This window comes from Podarcis raffonei, chromosome 4 (genome assembly GCF_027172205.1).
Source record: "Podarcis raffonei isolate rPodRaf1 chromosome 4, rPodRaf1.pri, whole genome shotgun sequence".
Lineage (NCBI taxonomy): Eukaryota > Metazoa > Chordata > Lepidosauria > Squamata > Lacertidae > Podarcis > Podarcis raffonei.
In genome coordinates this window covers 54917196-54932475 of record NC_070605.1, presented here as the reverse complement: position 1 = coordinate 54932475, position 15280 = coordinate 54917196, and the positions used below count along the sequence as shown (strand labels likewise).

Here is a 15280-nt window from a genome sequence, read left to right as displayed (position 1 = left end):
ACTCTTGCTGTATGTAGGTTTTATTTTATTTGTTTTTTATCTTATATTTTGGAAGTGTACATCCAGTTTTTCCCCCTTTACATTTTTGGGGGGCTACTTCTCTGGAACGTAAGAGAGTGGGGCCCTAAGCTATAGCTTGTTTAGCTTATACGTAAATCCAGCACTGAGTCTGTAGGTGAATCACAGAATTGTAGAGTTGGAAGGGACCAGCAAAGCTAAGATCCACAGCTCTAAAAAACAATTCAAATAAAATAGTTATTACCACAGCTAAAATTGGTACCTTTTTAAAATGAACATAAGTAACCAAAATAGGTCTGTGTACAAGCCATACCTTTAAGTACAGTACATACCCCCTGCCAAGAATTCTGGGAATTGTGGTTTAGCCCTCTCGGAGCTACAATCCCCAGCACTCTTTGCAAACTATAAATTTAAGGCACCTTTATGCCACTTAAAGGGTCATGGAGAATCCTGGGAACTGTAGTTTGTTAAGTTGCAGTTCTTGGCACCCTTAGCAGACTGCAGTTCCCAGAATTCTCCATGACTGTTACAAATGGTATAATGACTGTTACAAATGGTATAATGACTGTTACAAATGGTATAATAGTGCTTTATCTCCATTGTGTGGGTGATAGGTAAAGAAATGTTCCTTTCTAATATTCCTAGATTTGAGGGTTGTTTTGAAAAAGATTTTCAAGCCCGAGAGACTGGCAACCTGAATTAATTTCTTTCCATCTAGCCTTTCCTTCAAAAACAAAAAAACCCCTCTTATGCACATCCCACACTGCTTAAATTACTCAGTCCCTGCTGTTCTTGAAGCAACTGCAGGTTTAGTCTTGATCGTGTCCCAATATTATTATTATTGCTTGCTTGCTTGCTTGCTTGCTTGCTTAAACAGACTACACCTCTGAGCTTTGCATCACCTCCTCTTAGCCCCACCTCTTGAATTAGGAATAACAACCACTAATGTTTGTGGAAATAAAAAAGATTTCAAATTAATATTTTGCAAATTTTTTGATGTGTAGTGTTTATAGGTTAAAATGTTGACAGTAAATATAGAAAGGGCTAGCGTGGAGCAGGAATATGCTAGTTACTCAACTAGAGAAGTTTATTCACATTACAACCTCTTTTCTTAAAACATGTTAACATAAAAAAAATGCTCAGAGAATCTCAGGTGCTGTAGTTTGGCAAGTAGCTGTGGTTTTCTGAAAGCATTTCCTAAATCCCCCAATTTCAGTTCCCAGGTTTCCTTGAAAGTATGGACTTAAACCAGTTTCTGATGCGGATAAGCCTTACGGCCTTTGCACAACAGATGTATTTCCCCCAAAGATTCCTGGGAACAGTAGTTTACCCCTCACAGAACTACAGTTTTGAGCACCCTTAAACTACTGAAAATGTCCCAGATAATAATGTCAGCATTTCAGCCACCATTGATCACATGGAAACAATGATAGCCAGGAACCCGCTGAAAACTACAGGAGGTGATCTATGGGGTTGGTTATATTCCTGGCTGCCTCATGGCAGTTGGCTCAGGCATATTGTGGTATTATTAGCAGGGCCGCTATTAATCCTTTTGCTTCTTTGCCTCTGTATACCCTGCTTGGTGCAATGCTTACAAGGTGTGATGCAAAAAAAATAAAAATAAAAATATCATGGCCCTTATTGTTCTCCCCCAGGATTATAAACCCAAGAGACCAGGACGAACCTAGGAGATAGGTTGTCCAAAAGAAGAGGAGGGAATTGAAAGGGTTAATCTCAATACTATCTGCACCTAAGCTAACTTCTGCAGTTGTGGTTAAGCAGCTAGCAAAAAACCGCAATTGCAAGCTGGGAGCTACTTCCTCTTTGCAATTGCTTGAGTTCTGCAAACCAGGAGCTGCTCTCTGCACATGCTCTCTGCTGCAGTAACGCAAGAGAGGAGCACACGAACAAGGGAAGGAGGTGGGCTTAGCTAGTCAGATAGCCATATGCCATATAAGGAAATAAGCTTAACCTTGCCAGCTGATTGGAGAATTTGAAGAGGTGGGAAGAGATGGGCAGACTCTCAGGTATAAAGATGCTTGTTTATTTGTATCTATGGGCCAGTCTTTTGGGAACGATCCCACTGGCCACCTCTGTGCACAGATTTCAATAAAACTTTTTTCTCCAAAGAAGAATCTTTCCTGGTGCTTTTTGCTCTCTCTTCGGTCCTGGGGACGCAGGCAAACGATTCCCTGGCAAGGATAAGGCTTCAGCCTTCACTACAGTTCCTAGGATTATTATTTTTTGGCCAGGGGAAATGTGCTTTAAGTGTACAGTGTGTAAATCAGTGGCTTTATTTCTGAAGACATGTATAAGATTGTACTATCAGACATAGCACATTTTCTTCCCAAATACATGTGTATAAATTGTAATCCCCCCCAGCTACAAAAGGAGTTGAAGCACACAACAATGTTTTTCACATGTATTTCTAACCAGCTGAGTGATCCTTAAGTACCCATTTTGTTTACTTCCATGTAATGTATGCTCTAACATACAAAGTGGGTACAAGGAATCACTGCTGCCCACAGATGTGGTGTAGTAACCAGCTGAAGATAGCCCAGATTAAGTGTATGCTGTATGTGCATTTAGTGGGTACTTTAAACTGTAGCTCTTCCATGATCCTTAATAGAGGAATGCATGTGAAAATAATAGCGTGCTGCACTTTGTCTGAACAGAGTCCGCCATTATGTATGCATGCAGCAGTTTCCTGCAATTGGCCACTGGACATTTCAGATGTAAATCTGATTTCTTTCTCTCTCTGTGTGAGCTCATGTCTTGATACCCTTTTGTGCATACCTTTGCCTCCTAAGATATGGCTAGTAGGATTGTATGGGAGGGTCTTTTCCATTGTGGGTGCCTCCCTCCATCTTAATTCTAGCAACTGTGTCTATGCCTGAAGAATCCCTGTGTACCTAAATGGATCAGGACAGCTTGGGTGTGACACTAGGTGGTTGCTCTGTGGCTCCTCCCACCTCAAGAACACCAGCAACTGCCCGATTCACCTGTTTTGAACATTATGGCATTTCCCCTCTCTCCTAATCTCTAATTCAAAATTTCACTCTTCCTCCTCCTTCCCAATGCTTCCCTTCTCCCGTTCCCACTGGATTTGTTGCTCCCTAATTCCCATAGTCCTACCTATATCTTAATGTTATTAAACCAAAGAATGTATAATTGAAATAATTACATATTTTTCTCTTGCTTCCATTTCCCCCTTCCATTTCCCTAGCTATTATAAACTGGGAGTCCCTTGGGGTAGGGGGAACCTAGTGATCTAGCATACCTGTTGTTGCCTTTTTGTAAAGTGCCATCCACATAGACAGCACTTTATTAATATAATGGTGATAATGTAATGGTGGTGAAAAACTTAATGCACTGAAATGTACAATAGGACTACAGCATTAACAACAACAGCAGGCAGCAGCTGAAAACATGCAGCAAAGTAAGACACTTTGTGATAACACATACCTCAGAAAACAAATCCTCTGCACCTAAAGGTGTAGGCTTAGGCCCTTTACTTTGCCAGAGAATTGCTTACCCGCGTCCCCAGGACCGAGAAGAGAATAAAAAATTCCAGGAAAGTTTCTTTGGAGAAAAGAGTTTTATTGCAAATCTGTGCACAGAGACAGTCAGCAGAATATAGTTTCTGAAATCTGACTGTGTTGTTACCATGTTCAGCAAGCATTTTTATACCTGAAAGCATTCACCCTCCTCCCATACCTCCCCCCAAAACTTCCCCAATCAGCTTGGCAAGTTTTCAACTCATTCCCTTTTAGGGCATATCAATATTTGCTGGCTAAGGCTGCTAGCTAAGCACTTCCTCTGCTGGTTAAGCATTTTCTCTGCTCAGTAAGCACCCCCTCCCACCTTCTTGTACACGTGTCTTTCTTTTGCTAGCTAAGCATTCCCTTCGTATCTCTTCTTATCTTGCATTACTTAAAGCAGAAGCAAAGCAGGAAACATCTTGCTAGTGGTTTTTAGTTGACAGCAGTTTTTGGCTAGGCAGGAAACGACCTTCTGACCTGTAGCTAGCATCAGCAGTTTCAGATAGCTGGTTAGACAGGAAACGGCCTCCTGACCTGTCTGATTTAGGCTTTGCAAATAACTGCATTTTTGAGTTTGAGCTTGTGTAGCCATCCTAGCAGAGTGCCGGAATTTACTATGTGTAGATAATATTAATGATTAACCGTTCCCCTCTCCCTTCAAAGGGTGATGAATACCAGTTGTTCAATACACACAACACAGAATGAATTCAAACAACCATTTGTGACTGGCATAATCAGGCTCTCTTTGTTACTTTTGCTCTAGTTTGCCCGATCTTTTTGCCAACAAGCTTATGCAGACATTAAGGTTCTATCTTTTGATCTGTTTTAAAGCTTGTATTGTTATTGTCTCACTTCTCAGCCTTTGGGCTAAGATCAAGTGTATTTTGATTGTTGTAAACTGCTTTTATATTTTTAATGAAATTGAGATATAAATTAGTCTGTATCTCAGTCGGATTATAAGAACAATGGTTTAGAGAAGATGGAGTGAGTAAGTTATATGGTAATTACCTTATTGTAAGATGGAAAGAAATAGTACTGTTTGAATAGGGTTGAAAAGAGTTAATCATAAATCTAATTGAGGAAACCTATGAGAAATAAACACTACCTCAAGAGATGAGCAGTGAGTGAAATCTGAAAAGGGTAGAAAATAATTCATATCTATTAATCATACTGCAGAGGCATCTCTTTGGTATCATGATTTCTGTATACAAAACAAGCCTGTGCACCTAGAGAGAAACCAAAAGGAAGAAAGATCAACATGTACTTTGCCTTTAAAGATGTGCGTTAAGATACTGTGACTGAAACTCAGCTCCTTGCACGAGGAGGAAGAGTTTGCTGTATTTCAATCTTCAAGCTGTGCATTACTCATATGTGTTTTATGTCTAACGTAAAATAGAAAAGGGGCCAAAGAGACCCTCTTGGCCCAAGCGCAGCCATGATTTCTTCTCCCACATTTAGCTGACACCTAGTGCTTTTAGCGGAAGGTTACCCGTAAATGGTCAGACTTAGTGGATGGAAGTTTCCAGCTAGTGTCAAAACAGCAGTGTCCAGCAAGAAGAGGATGGAAACAAAGACTAATCACATAGCTTGCTTAAAGCTGCTTTTTGAGGAATTAAGTTCTCGCATCTAACTCAAGATAAACCGTAAGGTTTTCCTTTGGATATCCATGCCTAAGCTTAATGCTAATTAGCAACTGCTTGACTTTAGCCCATCATGTCTATAATCACAGATTTTTCACATGTAACAATGTATTGGAACCGTATAAGTGTTTGCCGTGCACTCTGAGGAGTTGTGCAGATTCTTTGGGTGTTAGCCTACTCTCTGCTTTCTGGCATAGCTAAATAAACACTTTGGCTTCCCACCTCGGTATGATTCTTTGGCTACCTTCACCCAAACCCAATTGGATGTTTGTCTACAACACTAGCTCACCATACTATACAGTACTGTCACCGTATAGCGCAATACCTCCAGTTTTAACGCTGATGGCTTGCAATGAGCTAATATCACACTCGTGCAGAGACTGCTGAATCTAGCCTTGCCATTATACCCACTGCTGCACGTACACACATTCCTTAGAAAAAGGGAGCGTGCATGAGTCATGCTTTAGGCCTTTGACCTTGGATTATTTATAACCACTCAGTGCGGCTGGGATTTTTCTCTAAACAGACTCCAGACATGGGAGATGGGCTCTTTGAGGCATAGCCCAAGCACGTAGTACAATTACACCCATTTTTCCAAATGGCTGGTAGCAGTAGTAGCAGTGTACTGTGCAGGGGGTGAGTGTTGGATCTTGGGTATATGGTAACTGCTGGATCACCAAGGATGAGTTCCCAGGTTTCAGAGCAAGTTCATGACGACAGATAAAGTGCATTCTTATTCAGACACAGTCCACTGTTAATTCTAGCTTACAACCAAAGGATTTGGAACAGGGGTCAGCAAACTTTTTCAGCAGGGGGCCGGTCCACTGTCCCTCAGACCTTGTGTGGGGCTGGACTATATTTTGGAAAGAAAAAAAAATGAACGATTTTTGCCCACCCGCAAAAAGGCCTGAAGATGCTTCGCTTTACCTGTCCCAGTTGTTGTCCCAATAGCCGCACTTGGGCTTCTCCAGCCAGCCAGGTGCCGTGGCAGGGTAGGAGGCTGCGTTGGCCAGCGAAGACAGAAGCAGCAGCCCCGGCAGAGGAGCCGCGGATGGAGGTAGGGGAACCAGGGCGTCGCCAGAGCTTTTACCCACCACCTGCTGCTGCTTCCTGAGAGGCACTGCGGAGAAGACAGAGCTGCCCACCAACCCGCAAGCGGCGGCCGCGGCCATTGCAACAACCTGCCTGAACACCATGGGAGAAATGAAGAGGGGAGGGAGGCGACGACCATGAAGAAAGTGTGCGAGGAAGTGGCAAAGAGAAGGAAGGGCTGAGGGAGAGGGAGGAAGAGCAGGAGGAAAATGCAGCAGCAGCTGGCAGCCGGTGTCACATGCCCCCTTCACAGCACTACCCTGCTGAGGTGGGCAGGCGGGCGAGCCGACTCCCGCTGTTGAGATTGCTCCGTCCCTGAGGAGAAAAGCGCCGCCGTGTGAGGGAGAGGGAAAGAACATGCCTGCTGGTGATACACGTGGCGATTCCTGGACCATCCACGGGCCGGATCTAGACCATCCAATTGAGCCTGATCCAGCCCGCGGGCCTTAGTTTGCTGACCCATGGTTTAGAATATCTTCTAGGGGTGTAACATCTACAGCATAGAAATTCTAATAAATTATGAAGCGTTTATATTAAAAAAAAAGTCTGCACACATGTACAGTGGTACCTCGGGTTAAGTACTTAATTCGTTCCGGAGGTCCGTTCTTAAGCTGAAACTTTTCTTAACCTGAAGCACCACTTTAGTTAATGGGGACTCCCGCTGCTGCCGCTGCGCGATTTGTGTTCTCATCCTGAAGCAAAGTTCTTAACCTGAAGTTAGCGGAGTCTGTAACCTGAAGCATATGTAACCCGAGGTACCACTGTACATTTGTTTAATTCTGTTATCGGTTTTCTGGCCTGACTGTGTGAAACAGCAATCCGTGTGTGCGGACAGGCTAAATCTTATCGAAGAGATCTCAGAATGTACTCCCAGTTGCTTTTAGATGAGACTATATATTTGTAAGTACCCAGGGAACGCCACAATAAAGCAATGAAGATTTCTGTCAGGTCACATGAGTCACAATCTAATAGCCAGGAAACGAAACTTTTTAGTAAGAGTACACACCCTCTTTAGTCACATATTAGCCTAATCCTGGATTGAGTCCTACTTCCCAGTATTGGCACCATGGATGGAAAACAATGAACAGATGTACACCATATTAGATACAGCAGATATATTGTTATAGAGAGTGGTTCATCTAACCAGGAGGTTGTTGCCCCGGAGCTGGTTTAATTGATTTCCCTTCCATTGATTCCAAAACGAGACAGTCTGTTTTAAGGGGAACACACTACAGGACAACCACAAAAAACACCCCTACCTTTTGGCCTGTCAGCATGAGCCCTCACCTTTTCTTCCTTGTCTGAAACTTATAAGCTCAATGCTGACCTTCAAATAATTATTTAGACTTTAGCCTGATATCAGGTAATAGTACTGAGCTATAAAACAGCAAATACAAAAATATACTCCCCCCCCATTTAACCCAAGAAATATGGTGTTTGCTAACACTGCCAAAGGAAAATTTTGAGAATCTTGGTTTTACAACTTGACTATTTTGTTATTTTACTGTTTTGTTGTTTATTTGCATTTATTGTTATTTAGAAAGGTGGAATGCAAGGATTAGAAATAAATAAAACTGCAAAATACAAGGAAAATTAACAGGAAAAAGACCAAGCTTTTGATGTTTCAAGAGGTATTTCAACACAATGTTTAATATGAAAGTTACATTCAATTACACAGTACAACTTTACACAGCAGCCATTCTCTCCGTTACTACATTAGACTCTTCTTTGGCAATACATTTTAAATACCACAAACGTCTCCTCAGGGTTTTTTAGTACTTTAAGGATGTTTTCTAAGGTGTATCAACTACAAAACCCATAATTTTAAAGTAGTAATATCCATTAAAGCAACAATCAAATTTGCATTTTCTTTATATTTTATATCAGTAGTAGGAAAACAAATGTCAGTAGCAATATGAGAAATTATTCCCCAAATTAGCAAATACAAATATTTAAATCAATTTAACTAATGCAGCTGTAAGTTATGAACAGTAACTCAGAAACATTATAGTGGACCAGAGAATCACAAATCTAACTCTGTGTTGTTATTCCTATTCCCAAAATGGAATTATTTTTGCACAACAAGATGTGGGAAACTGGCCCTGAAGAAACAAAGGCAGGATGCTGTTTGTTACATTGAATGTGAACCTGCAGTATGTGATATTTAGTAGACATCAAGCAACAACACTTCTAGTAGACAGGTTGATGTAATTTTGTAGAAAATTAAGAAAATGTTTAAATGGCATGAACTGATAAATAGGATAGTCCTCAGATGGTTTCAAAGAAAGGGATGGTTTCAAAGATGGTTTCAAAGAAGAATGAAAGTAGAAGAAACCTTAGTGAAAGATGTAATCTTGATTGGTACAGCAAGTTACTAATTAAATGCCAAGTATCTACCTACTTCTGTGGGTTGAAAATGGTGTGAACTGTATTGTGAAATATCTGAGATTAGCTGCACTTCACAGTACTAGTAATAGGACAAGAAAGAATGGAATACACAGAGAGTTCCTTGTCATACAACTAACGTTGCAAATGAAGACTTTTCTGTTTCCCTGAGTGTTGGCAACATTTGCTTAAAGTTTTGAAATTGTTTTAAAATTCCAATGAACGCGTAATATTGGAGCGGCAAGGTATGCTTTAAAATGGATACACCACCTTCATACCTTTGATAAAGCAACTTATGAAATTAATTTACATTCAGATGAATTTAATTTCACATTCATAATGAGGGTTTAGCTTAGAAGCATAATTTCATCATCACTTTACCAAATATATTAACAAGCAAAGGCTTATTTTAGTCCCTTTAACACAATTACAATAAAGCATGTAATGCATGTATTAGCATTTTATTTAGTATCAAAATGAATTCCGAAACCCCATTATTAATTGGCCGGTAGATAAGAACACACAAATAGTCTACTATATAAAATGTTGAAAGAATGTTGTCAGAAACCTTTGTACTATACACCACGTGTTTTTGGTACTGGTGGGCAGTTTTCTAAAAAGTGACAACACTGAAATAAAAAAGGGAAAAGGAAAACACCTCTTGGCATTAATTATTCAAATCCAAGTGTTCCACAAAAATATTGCGCACACACACACACAAAAACGTGCGGCACAATTCATCCATATTCAAGGACTTTTAAGCCCCATTGATTTCAGTGGAGAGATTTAAATAGATTAAAAAAAATCCTACTGAAGGAAATGGGAAATAAAAGTGCTCAGGTTTGGCTGGATTCTGCCCAGTCTTTTTTTTTAGGAAGGTGCTAAATATATCAATATTGTGAGGGAAAGGAAATACATGCTAAAGAAATAGTATTATTTACATCAACAGTTATAAAAATAGGAAAGCATAATATCCAATACATTTAAAGAACAGGCTAGCAATTTTGTTTATCTAGACTTCTTGTTTTAACACTTTTTCCAGTTGAAGCTAGCACGACACCCATCTAGCCAATACCCTCCACAAATCCTAGTCTGCTTGTGCATTACAAATGCTCTGCCAGAAAGATGGCAGAACCAAAACCTTCTCCCTCGAATTACCGTAAATCACAACAAAAGCAGTTGTTTCCAGTCTTTTGCAACACTTTAAAAGAGGAAATATTTATTTGCACAGATGTTTTTGTGCAGCACTCTAAAGTATTTGCTTAGAAAATTAAGTACCTCTAATGCTACATTTTATTATATATACATGCCTTTCAAGAATTGTGCAGTCCCTATGCACACAATTTTTAATGTTTTTTCTCTTTCGTAATTAAAAAAAAGAGATTTTCCTGATTTTTAAAAAATGTTTTTCTAGGCCTAAACATAATTCAGCAATGACTCAGCAAACTACAGAAGACAATAATGACTTAAAAACCAGTCAAATAAATTTCCAATAATTTCTTTTTTCCTTCTTAGTTGTATATATCCTATGCAAACATATCCCTTGTAACCTAAAATCTTATGAATCTTTACCAAAAAGCAATTTCCATTAAGATCAGCAAGACCTACTCCATATGCTTGTAGGCTTAGGCTGTAAAGGCTACGGCAGAAGGATCACAGATATTTTGTTAGAAAATATTTGTTAAAATATATTCGTACAGCATGCTATTTTGTTTGCATCTGCTTACTACAGAGATGTTCAGAGGCAGGACTAAAATAACTTCAGAAGAGTGTTCCCATCTGCCAACAAGCCTGTTATAAATATTCCATGTTTATATCTTGATCCTGTTTTTTAAATTTCCTATGAATTATAGTCTTGTTCAGATTGATTTGCTATCTATTGCCTTCATTACATGAGGAACTAAAGTATGCTTGTTTTACTTTGGAAGTAAAACAAACAAACAAAAATCATCTTAAGACATGTGCACATTTATAATGCTAATTTGCTTCCACAAAACCTGAGGCAACATGCCACTTATCAACAAGACATAGAACAGGTGAAAGATTACATCAGTGGGGAAAAAACAAACTGAAGTAAAATCTGTCAACATTAAAATGTTTCATTCTCATATTTACATTTTTTCAATACAATTGAAACTGAGTGACAATTACAACCTTCATATAATGCAAGTACTTTAAAGCATATTAACTTTCCATATTTTCTATAAAGTCATGCTCCACACATTCTTCCAGTAGTTTCAGTGTCCTTGTTCCACTGCCAGTTGGATAGTCCAGTTTGAAATCCTTTGAGCTATGCGTGTTCAGTGCCTTGCTGTTTTCAGTTTTAAAAGCACAGCTTAGTATTCTGAAGAATGGCATTAACTGTGTGATGCTCGAGATAGAACGAAGGTCCAAAAGAGGGAAGCTATAGTGCTTTGTTGCTCTCTCATTGGTAGTTTGATCCTGTAAGAACACAAAAAATTAAAGTTGCAAATACACATTTACAGGAATTTTGTTTAGTATATAAACTGAAACACGTATTGAATACTGGGATTTTAATTTTAATTAAGCAGTTTTTAACACTGTACAATTAGTTTATTTTACAAAGCTTAGATAACAGGTTTTTCAATTCCAACAATTCCAACCGCTTTCCTTTTTTAGATTACAGTGGTACCTTGGTTTTCAAACAGCTTAGTTCTCAAACATTTTGGCTCCCGAACGCCGCAAACCTGGAAGTGACTGTTCCGGTTTGTGAACTATTTTTGGAAGCCGAACTTCTGGTGGGGCTTCTGCAGCTTCCAATTGGCTGAAGGAGAAAAAAACCGGCTTCGGCGCTGACCACCATGGAGATCAGTTGTGCCCATGCCAGCGGAGTCGCTTCGCATGGCTAATTGAGGATGATATGGGAGTAATTATCCTCACAAAACTCCCCCAGGGCTGGGGGATGCTAGCTTCACCCGCAGATTGTCCAATACCTCCCACCCGTTCCGAAGGAATGCGGGGGGCAGGGGGCGCTGGGTGTTATGCACCACGCATAATCGACAACTCTCCAAAGCCAACTCCACGAGTGGAAGTACTCTTTTAAAGGTGATATTAAGGTGACTTTTTAAGGGGATTCAGGCCTCACCATGGGACTGAAACTGCCTTGGTCGCGCTGGTTGATGATCTCCGGCGGGCTAGGGACAAAGGTGAGAGCTGTTTCCTAGTTCTGCTGGATCTCTCAGCGGCCTTTGACACCATCGACCATAACATCCTTCTGGGCCGTCTAGAGGGGCTGGGAGCTGGGGGCACTGTCATACAGTGGTTCCGCTCCTTCCTCCTGGGCCGTGTCCAGAAAGTGGTGGTGGGGGATGAGTGTTCAGACCCCTGGGCTCTCACTTGTGGGGTGCCTCAGGGTTCTGTCCTCTCCCCCATGCTTTTCAACATTTACATGCAGCCGCTGGGAGAGATCACCAGGAGGTTTGGACTGGGTGTTCATCAGTATGCAGATGACACCCAGCTCTACCTCTCCTTTAAATCAGAACCAGTGAAGGCGGTGAAGGTCCTGTGTGAGTGCCTGGAGGCGGTTGGAAGATGGATGGCGGCTAACGGATTGAGGTTGAATCCTGACAAGACAGAAGTACTGTTTTTGGGGGACAGGGAGTGGGTTGGTGTGGGGGATTCCCTGGTCTTGAATGGGGTAACTGTGCCCCTGAAGGACCAGGTGCGCAGCCTGGGAGTCATTTTGGACTCACAGCTGTCCATGGAGGCGCAGGTTAACTCTGTGTCCAGGGCAGCTGTCTACCAGCTCCACCTGGTACGCAGGCTAAGACCCTACCTGCCCGCAAACTGTCTCGCCAGAGTGGTGCATACTCTAGTTATCTCACGCTTGGACTACTGCAACGCGCTCTACATGGGGCTACCTTTGAAGGTGACCCGGAAACTGCAATTAATCCAGAATGCGGCAGCTAGACTGGTGACTGGGAGTGGCCGCCGGGACCACATAACACCGGTTCTGAGAGATCTGCATTGGCTCCCAGTAAGTTTCCGAGCACGATTCAAAGTGTTGGTGCTGACCTTTAAAGCCCTAAACGGCCTCGGTCCTGTATACCTGAAGGAGCGTCTCCACCCCCATCGTTCAGCCCGGACACTGAGATCCAGCGCCGAGGGCCTTCTGGCGGTTCCCTCATTGCGAGAAGTGAGGCTACAGGGAACCAGACAGAGGGCCTTCTCGGTAGTGGCGCCCGCCCTGTGGAACGCCCTCCCATCAGATGTCAAAGAGATAAATAATTACCTGACATTCAGAAGACATCTTAAGGCAGCCCTGTTCAGGGAAGTTTTTAATATGTAACGCTGTACTGTTTTTAACACTGATTGGGAGCCGCCCAGAGTGGCTGGGGCAACTCAGCCAGATGGGCGGGGTATAAATAATAAATAATAATAATAATAATAATAATAATAATAATAATTATTATTATTATTATTATATTTGGACTTAATTAACAGGCATGCTCTGAATTAGGGGAGATAGAGACTGATTCAGTTGGCAGGTTGTCTTGAGGGCTAAGGTTTCGATCTGGAGACGGACTTGTGTCGCAAATGGAATGGTATGTTGGGGGGGTGTGAGCCTCCATTTTTTACTCTTTCGATATATTTTATACTTGCTGTTTTATTTGGCAAATCTCCCCCAAAGTGATAAATGATTTGAAAACGCAAGCGGGATTTAAAGACCGTTTGATTATTTCTATGGGTTAACTAAAGGATGGAACTGTGTAGAATCTTGATTAGGATTTGGCTACGACCCTAATTGGAATGATAAAAAGAATTCTTGATTAGATTTATCAGGGTTTTGGGAAGAATCTGCTCATTAACAGTTGGAATGAGATCACAGTACAAAATCTTGGATATCTGCCCGGGGTTAATGGCAGGATGCCAGACTTCTTTGTTTTGGAATGATGCACTGAAAATTACCCTTGTGTGCAGAAACGAAACCAACAGAGTTGCTGAGACTTTTGGATGACAACAGGAAGAAGTAAGAAGAAGCTCAGAAAATATTCTACACAGAATAACACAGGATTAACCCTCTTGCTAAATTAACGGGTGGACTATTTAAAGGCAAAAGAAAGTTGTCGGATCAGTGACTGACAAAATAAAAGAAGGATTAACACAAGAATTGTATTATTTGGACTAAGTTCTATTGCAGGTCATTAGATCATTATGGCCCGAACCTCAGAGCATGGGAAGCCACACAAAGTTATGTGATTTGGTATGGAATAATTGGTAATTTTATTTGGATTATATTATAATTTGGAATTGTATTAATGTGGCCTATTGGATTGTAAAAATAGAAAATTAATAAAAATATTATTTTAAAAAACCACAATTGGCTGAAGGAGCTTCCTGCAGCCAATCAGAAGCTGTGCTTTGGTTTCTGAACGTTTTGGAAGTCAAATGGACTTCCGGAACGTATTCCGTTCAACTTCCAGGGTAAGACTGTACTGCCCTTTTTTTACTATGCTTGGGCATGGATTGTGCTAGTTGCACCATATGCTAGGTCACTATTCTGACTTGGAAGGCTTATTTATATTGTTGTCAAGAAAGAAGCATGATACAAATATACTATATAAAAATATAATCTGGACAGTCAGGACGTTTAGGTTTCACAATGTAGCTAGGTAATCCTTCTAAACAAACTATGAAATCATTAGAACTATGAAAACCAACTGAAATTTAGACTTTACCCCATATTTCCGCTTTATTAAGTCCACAATTCTGACAATATGTGGTTTGCATTCCTGATGATTTTCCATTAGATCTGAGGATGCCATGCTGTAAGCCTGTGTGTCCACCTCTGGAACAAAGGCCCACCTGTACCTGGAAACAAAAGCATTTTGATATCAGGAAGTATACACAGGAGGAAACTATTTTGAGAACATCGGCTAAGAAAGAAAAGAATAAACATTCTTGCCCAACTATTGTCAACAAGCAGCTTTATTTAAGGAGGAGGATGGTAGCTCAGCTCCCTCTTTTCCTGATGGTCAATTGGCAGAGCAGAACCTATATACTGACATTTTCTCCACATTCATCCAGATATGCTTGTCATTTTGATATGCTTTTCAGAACTTCTATTGTACTACAAGGACAACACTAATGTTTTGATCGGTTTCAAACACTGAAATGAAGCACCAATGTGCAAAATCTAGTTTGAGACTGCAGTAGTTACTTTGATGTAGCAGGCCTCATTTGTTTTCTGCAAGAGTGCTTAACCTGCAGTCTGGATGCAGCTGCCAAGCTATGGGAAATGACCTGTCAGTTCCTACAGGCTTATCTGCTGATTTGATTGAGATAAAGTATTCTCCCTGATCTTTAGAGGCAATCTCTACAGACCAGCCAGAGTACTTTATCTCTTGATCTCAGGAAATAAGATCCCTCTGGCTGCTCTTTCAAGAGCAAAATGCAGTATTTCTCCCCATCCCAGCAATGGATGGGATATGCTGCCTTTTTAAAAGGCAGTATTTGCAGCCACGTGAGTGCTCTGGAAGGAAGGGCTGGCAATGCTGATAATGTGTGTTTGTGTGAGTGCCCATATGAGAAAGTGAGCATGAGCTGTGTGACTGCATGTCTGGTGAGGGTCCATGTGTTCTG

At 40.9% G+C, this 15280-nt stretch overlaps 1 protein-coding gene across 3 annotated transcripts in view; it reads right to left on the bottom strand.

Annotated features, from left to right (window-relative positions):
- Positions 1-7906: 7906 nt before the first annotated feature.
- Positions 7907-15280, bottom strand: part of DOP1B (DOP1 leucine zipper like protein B) — a 66494-nt gene continuing 59120 nt past the window's right edge. For all 3 annotated transcript variants that reach the window (XM_053386672.1, XM_053386673.1, XM_053386674.1), the window contains 2 exons: positions 14377-14509; positions 7907-11119 (listed from right to left, as the gene is read on the bottom strand). In XM_053386672.1, the coding sequence (XP_053242647.1) occupies positions 10862-11119; positions 14377-14509 (391 nt within the window). In that variant the 3' untranslated portion in view covers positions 7907-10861. The remainder of the gene's footprint in view (positions 11120-14376; positions 14510-15280) is intronic.